The 7,776-nt window shown below is 42.5% G+C and overlaps 1 protein-coding gene across 1 annotated transcript; it reads left to right on the top strand.

Annotated features, from left to right (window-relative positions):
* The first annotated feature begins 348 nt into the window (after positions 1 to 348).
* On the top strand, positions 349 to 7,377 carry LOC138769589 (phospholipase A2 inhibitor and Ly6/PLAUR domain-containing protein-like). Its single transcript, XM_069948162.1, has 6 exons — positions 349 to 440; positions 2,005 to 2,073; positions 2,749 to 2,865; positions 3,697 to 3,843; positions 6,483 to 6,623; positions 7,096 to 7,377. The coding sequence occupies exons 2-6, from the start codon at positions 2,022 to 2,024 to the stop codon at positions 7,287 to 7,289; spliced, it is 651 nt and encodes a 216-aa protein (XP_069804263.1). The 5' UTR covers positions 349 to 440; positions 2,005 to 2,021; the 3' UTR covers positions 7,290 to 7,377.
* Positions 7,378 to 7,776: the final 399 nt, after the last annotated feature.

Below are 7,776 nucleotides of genomic sequence, written 5' to 3'. Positions count from 1 at the left end.
TAGTTCAGGTAATATGGGGAGTAAAACCACGGTTTATCATTGCTTTGGTCTGTGGAGAAGCTGCCGCCAGGGCAGGTGCCTAGGGTGCAGGATGGAGAGGGAAACAGAAAGCCTGGCAATTAGTTTTTATTTTACCTGTCCTCTGCAGATGGTACTGCCCTTAAGAGTTCCACATGTCAGCAGCAGTACATACAGGAACTACACTATGGCTCTCTGAGCAGTCACCATCCGTTCACATAGATCAGTGCACAGGCAGCAGCAGGATTCCTCAGCATACAGTGCTTTATCTGTATACTGATAACAAATTACGTGTATTTCTGCTGCCCAAGAGGTCATGACCCCTGAAACACATGACCTGCTCTTTCCAGCCTCTCTGTCCTGCAGCAGATCCAGCCCACTCTGAGATAGAAGAGAAAAGTTTCTACAGAAGAGCAGACAAGGTATGAGGAGGAGGAGGAGGAGGAGGAGGAGGAGGAGGAGGAGGGGGGGGGGGGCTGTAGTGTAATGGATGTGAATGATTATGGGTGATGTGTAAATAGTTGTCTATGTGTGTTTATATGTGAGTGAATATGTCCGCCATTAGCAGGCAATAGTGCAGATGAATCAATTTATTATTACTAGTACCGTATTTTTCGCTTTATAAGACGCACCTTTTGATAAGACGCACCCCTGATTTTAGAGGAGAAAAATGGCGCTGGGAGCCTGGGCTGAGCTTTACCATCCACCTCAGCCCAGGCTCCCGATCCCACTGCTGCTATCTCCAAACTGTGACAATGAGCAGCACTTTCCTGGGCTCCTGATCGGCTGTCAGCTGAGCGGCGATGGAGGGGGCGGGCTGGGCAGGTGGAGGGGGTTGCTCTAGGCCACTTACTATGCATAAGCATAGTGAGCGGCGATGGAGGGGGCAGGCTGGGCGGGCGGGACAGCTTCCTTGTTTCCCTTCACAGAGTAGTGGGTGGGACGCGGTGGTGCTCGGCACTGCTTGCAGCCGTCTTCGCTTTATAAGACGCACTTAGTTTTTCCTCCCACTTTGGGAGGAAAAAAAGTGCGTCTTATAAAGCGAAAAATACGGTTTATTGACAAACTGAAAGGGTTAATTTGGCGGGGGCTTTTGGGGGCATTTGTGGGGGTGTTTTGACTTGGCCCATGTTGGATGTGGGGGACAGGTCACTTTATTGTGTAGTGTATTGTGTAGTTAGGCTGGGTTCACACTTCCACTGGGGAAAAGGAAAGAGTCCAAGATGTCACCTTCACTAAATTTGTTGAGTAAAAAGTAGTAATGACAGCGCCTCCTGATGGGGTATCTGGTGCAATCGCCTAGGGGAGCTTGGTCCACATTGAACATGGGCTTTAAATTTATAGGGGATGAATCACCTATACTGACCTTGTCTGTTATGGTGCGCCTGTGTATTACCCATGAGGTAACAGTTTTGTACTTAAAGGGGTTATCCAGTACTTCAAAAACATGGCCGCTTTCTTCCAGAGACAGCACCAGTCTTGTCTCCAGCTCAGGTGTGGTTTGCAATTAAGCTCCATTTACTTCAATGGAACTGAGTTATAAAACCTGCACCCAAACTGGAGACATGTGCGGTGCTGTCTCCCGAAGGAAGTGGCCATGTCTTTGTAGCCCTGGATAACCCCTTTGGGATACATTCAGAGGTGGATATTGTATGTGGGCTGGTAGGGTTTGTATGCCAGGGCTGCTTTTTTTTTTTTTTTACAAAGTTAAACATAGCTTCACTCATCTCTAACTACAAGTCTTGACAAGTAACACGTCTTGGAAGTAAATTATTTCTTCTGGTTTTGGAATTTCTGTAAATGTAAAAACATAATCAATAATAATAAAAAAAAAAAGTAAGATAAAAATGAAGGCTGGTGGTGGTGTGTTTGTGGGGTGGGGATGACTCTAGGTTTCATTTCTTAAAAATCCCTCAGCCCTCCCCAGGTCCCGCCCCAATAAAAACCAATAAATTAAGAGCTTCAGCCAAGGTTTCCATCTCACAGTCTACAGGAGCAGAACCATGACGTCCCTGACCGGAATCCTGAGTCTTCTCTCAGCTCTTATAGCAACAAGTAAGTTATTTAGAAAATTACAAGTATTTATCTTTTTTATGTATTTATTTATAATATTGTGCATAAAAATAACAAGGACAATAATATAATAAATATAGCATAAATAATATTTATACTTGGATACATGATATGACATATTTGTACTGTTTACATTGAAAAAAAAAAGTTTTGAAAAATTGTAATAAAAATGTATTTAATATTATTATTATTATTATTATTATTATTATTATTATTATTATTTTCGTTCAATAAATATTTATTACAATTTTCCAAAACTTTTTTTTTTCAATGTAAACAGTACAAATATGTCATATCATGTATCCAAGTATAAATATTATTATTATTATTATTATTATTATTATTATTATTATTATTATTATTATTATTATTATTATTTATACTTGGATACATGATATGACATATTTGTACATTTGTACTGTTTACAATGAAAAAAAAATTTTGAAAAATTGTAATAAAAATTTATTGAACGAAAATAATAATAATAATAATAATAATAATAATAATAATAATAATAATAATAATTGAATAATAAGAACTGTTATCTCTACAATGCCTGGTCTGTAGGACAGCTCTTCCCTCCTGATAAGGATTATACATCTGATCTCAGTAACATTACAGGATGACTGATCTCTGTGCTGTGTGATGTCTCTCTAGGTGACGCTCTCTCGTGTACACAGTGTATGTCCGTTTCATCCTCATCATGCTCGGGCCCCAGTGTGTCTTGCTCTCCAGGTCATCAGTGCGGATCCGCATACACAAAAACCTCTGTTGGTGAGTCATAGGATTAACTTCAGCCTTGGTTCCATGTTCTACAGGTGGTTCATGTATATAAAGCTTTATCATTGCATAAAGTTCTGTAACTTAAAAAGACTTTGTTTTATTTCAATTTATCACTATTTCATATGTCTGCTTGCTGTTAGTAAATATGCACATCTAGGGGCTTAAGATATCTTACCATTATGTCCAGTGTAATCCTATGTTACGATGATGCATGTTAGGCTAGGTTCACACTGCATTTTTTTCATACGTTTTTTGCAAAAAAAAAAAAAAAAAAAAAAACAGATGGAAAAAATGGATGCATTTCACGTAGCGGTGGGCGGATGGCGACCAATGATTTTAGGTTTGAACCTAAATGAACGATCAGCCGATGACACAATCATCGGCTGATCGTTCTCTCTAGTCCACGGAGCGATAACCGGGCCGACTCGGCCGATTATCGCTCCGTGGAATAGGCCCCTTACTTTTTCATACTACTGTGTATTATATGTGTGTTGTAATGTAATAAAAACTGCACACTGTACTGTCAAACATATACAGATGTAGCCAGGGTTAACATGATCCCTTACACAACAGTTGTGTCAGGGAGGTCAAATCATCATGTTAAATGCGTCATTGTGATCAAGTTAACCCAGGCTACATCTGCAGGTGTAATACCCGCTGTGCCCTGTGGGGGAGCTGCTAGATTTCCCCATAGATTACAGCTGGCTACTGAGGTGCCCACAACCAGGACACTTTGTCATCAACTTATTTTCAAGAAAACCTTTTACCAAATAAGTACAAAGCATATAACCCTATGTATCTTCTTTTCATATTTATATATAGCCGGACAAACTAGTGAAGTGTTGGTCAGGGGTTGCGTTCCTTCATCTGAATGTGATGTCAGAGGAGGCATGAACATACAGTACGGACAGATCAAGATGGTCACTTCATGTTGCAACTCTGACAACTGTGCTCCTACTATTCCATCACGTAAGTCACCAATGTCTGCATTTCTCTATATACACCAGCAGTTTGGGTAAGGACCTAAGGTTTGCCTATAAAGCCAATTTCCCACGATGCCTCCCGTTATGTCATGTACTATTACACATATCTCCTCTGTACACCAAAATAATGGAATTAAAATAATTCCATTAATATGTGACGGAAGTCTAGACTTTGGAAATTAAGTGAAAAGTTAAGGGAATTTTCCAGTAAGAAAAAAAAAAAAAAAGCTATCCGCAGGAAAGGTAATCAGCCACTGATCGGTGGAGTGCCAATGTGGTGTTTCCCCACTGTGAGGCGCGACTGGTCATTTGCCAGATGGTGAAGTGTGACTCCACTACAGTGGTGCTTGGTCGGAGACCAGCTCAGCCAGATGTTATGTTGTTGTGGCGCCAGTGCTGGTTGGGCACACAGGTATGGTGGCTTTTAGTTTAGATAGGCTGGCTATACCCTTTCCCCTGTGGTCGGTGACCTGCCGGGCTGTGAGGGGGTCCCTTGGGTACTTATCACAGTGGTCCGGCGTGGAGTTGTGACCCATCCGGACTATTGGTACCGCTACCCACAGAAAGAGGAAATGACCCAAGAAAGGTGCTATTATTGTGTAGGTGCTTAGATAAGAATCACTGAGTCCTGTTACAATAAATAAACTCTTCAGGGGAGATTTATCAAAGGGTGTAAAATTTAGACTGGTGTAAACTGCCCACAGCAACTAATCACAGCTCCTCTTGCCTTTCACCAGAGCTGGAAGCTGAGCTGTGATTGGCTGCTATGGGCAGTTTGCACCAGTCTAAATTTTACACCCTTTGATAAATATTCCCCTTCTTTACTTCAGGAACACTTGCTACAGTGGTATACAATAAACTTCTGACTTAATGATATACTTTGGATTTGGCTGACAAGACTTGTGCTGAGAGCTTGAGAGGTAGAATAGCCGTGCTGGCTTGGTTGCGTGCTGAGAAGTAGAGTAAGTTCAGAGAAGTGGAGAGGAGGATGTTGAGAGAGTCCCAAGACCTTGTTATCTGAGTTGAACAGAATGGTCAGACTTTCCTGGTTACACTCGCGCTGCAAGATAGAGTACGTAGGCTTCTAGCAACTTTGCTCTACCCAGATCTGTTCCTCTTTCTTTAGGACACTGTCCTGCACCTCTAGACTTGATCACAGCATGGGCTGGGATGATCCCTGAGTTGTCCTCTCTGAGAGTGTTTAGCACTGCATAGTGTAAGTGCTGCTTTTAAGAAAAGAATGTCTGTACTTCCCATGTGTGTCTGGAGATTAGACTACACTGAACTTGTCCTGCCTGTACAGGGACCAGTCTAAAGGCCCTATTCCACCAAAAGATCTGACGACAGATTATCTTCCAAAGATTTGAAGCCAAACCCAGGAACAGACTATAGACAGAGATCAGGTCATAAAGGAAAGCCTGAGATTTCTCCTCTTTTCAAATCCACTCCTGGGTTTGGCTTCAAATCTTTGGCAGATAATCTGTCGTCAGATCTGTTGGTGGAATAGGGCCTTTAGACTCATTAAAGGAGAAGTCCGGCGAAAATTTTTATTAAAGTATTGTATTGCCCCTTAAAAGTTATACAAATCACCAATATACACTTATTACGGGAAATGCTTATAAAGTGCTTTTTTCCCTGCACTTACTACTGCATCAAGGTTTCACTTCCTGGAAAAAAATTGTGATGTCACAACACGACTCCCAGAGCTCTGCGGGTTGTGGCTGCTGGTGAGGATGATGGCAGGGGGACACTGAGGGACACAGGGCACTGAAGGGACACGGAGCATCCCCCTCCCATCATCCTCTCCAGCAGCCACAGCCCGCACAGCTCTGGGAGTCGGGTCGTGACATCACCATGTTATCCAGGAAGTGACATCACCATGTTATCCAGGAAGTGACATCACCATTTTATCCAGGAAGTGACATCACCATTTTATCCAGGAAGTGAAGCCTTGATGCGTAGTAAGTGCAGGGAAAAAAAGCACTTTATAAGCATTTCTCGTAATAAGTGTATATTGGTGATATGTATAACTTTTGGGGGGCAATAGAATACTTTCATAAAAATTTTCGCCGGACTTCTCCTTTAACACTTCCTCTCCCCATGTGACTACCTCCTACAGGGTATGTAATAGCTGCTGTGAGTGGGTGAGAAGAGAGTGCAAGAGAAGGAGAAAAGAGATACGTAGAAAAGAGAAAGAGCTCTCATTGGTTCACAAATCACAAACAACAATAACCCCTTAAGTACTACAGCTGTGCAATACTTAGGCATACAATATACATAATAGCGAAATCTAGTGGCAAAACTTAGGTACTACTGCATTACCACTTATACTTAGAGTGCAGGCTTTTGCGAGGGATGTATACGCTAGCAACACCCGTGGTGGGACACCACACCGACACCAGCCCCCCTGCAGACTAGCTGATCTGCCCCCGCACCATACAGTGAAAGTAGTCAGAAGCAGTCAGCTCTCTTTAGAGTGTAGTCGTGGTAACCTGTACAAACAGCTGATTTGTGTCAGCACCCCACTGGTCATTGGTCCCTTTTTCTAATCTGTGATTTTCTTCATGGGTTTATACATGAAAACCAGGTCTTTATTAAATCTTATTTTATTCTGTTTGATTTTAGTACCATCAACAGGCTCTAACCCCAATGGCCTGGTGTGCCGATCCTGCATGTCTGCCGACTCCACCTGGTGTTACACGCCTGACACTATAGAATGCACAGGGGACATGGATCGGTGTTTTCTCATGACAACAAAAACAACAGGTATGAAATGTTTCTTTTTTACATCAGATTGAAAGCTTCTTATTTTTGAGCTCCCTAAAAAGTTGTCACATATATATATATATATACATTTATGAAAACTGGCCAATCACACTGTAGCTTTTATCTACTATATGCAAATCAATAGAGATAAGTCCGACGTCCATAGAAAATGACTGTAGCAGTCATTTTCTATGGACGTCAGACTCATCTCTAGTGATTTGCATAACGATTTGGGTCAGCGATTTCTCCGCCCTGGGACCGGGTCCAGGGGTGGGACTTCCTGGAAGAATTAAGTATGCGGAGCTCCACCAAGGGGTCTGGCGGGCTCTGCCCCGGCAGACGGGATGGCAGCTGCTCTTTAAATCTATATTTTGGTTGCTGTGGTCAACAAGGTCCGTGTGTATATCAGACAATCTTCATATATGAGGTCTTATATTATGTCAAATTAAAATTATTATATGAATCTTTGCAGGATCTGTCTCATCTTCAGTAGCCATTCGGGGGTGCACAACCAAATCCATCTGTGAACGTGGCAGCAGGTCCTCTAAAATTGAAGGTCTATCTTCTGAAGTGAAGTTTACCTGCACCAGCGGTGGAATGAGTGTCCATGGAGTCATCCTCACCCCGGCCATCGCCTGTCTCCTGATGCTCAAATTGTTCTTTTAACCATTTGTTAAAATGACAACTTTTTGTGGGATAGAATTTTTTTTTTACATATACTGTATATCTGAAATATTATAATGATTGTTTCCAGTATCCGTTGCTTTCATTGCATTCCATAGTGATTCTTCCTCAACTTCCACAACAAACCACTAGAACATGAAAAGTTAGGTGTTTAGTTTTGTTTGCCACCACTCCCTCCATAGATGTAGACTACCAGTAAGTGTAAGCAAGGATTGGGAATCTCCTCAACTCTGTGACCCAATAAGCAAAAAAAAAAATCTGAGTGAGCGCTCAAAGCCCAATGACTTTAAAGGAGACCTGTCACCCCCCCCCCCCCCCCGTTGCCGTTGTGAAGGCCACCCGACCCCCCCGCTAGAGCCCCGTATACTTACTAACCCCATCTCGCCAAGTCCCGTTCCTGGAGCCGGTCCAGGGATGGAGATATCTGAAACCCGGCGCGCGCGCTGCTGAGTTGAGTCCGACGCCCATA

The sequence above is a fragment of the Dendropsophus ebraccatus genome, chromosome 12 (genome assembly GCF_027789765.1).
Source record: "Dendropsophus ebraccatus isolate aDenEbr1 chromosome 12, aDenEbr1.pat, whole genome shotgun sequence".
Taxonomy (NCBI): Eukaryota; Metazoa; Chordata; class Amphibia; order Anura; family Hylidae; genus Dendropsophus; species Dendropsophus ebraccatus.
The sequence above is the reverse complement of the archived record's forward strand: the minus strand, read 5'-3'. Positions and strand labels throughout refer to the sequence as shown.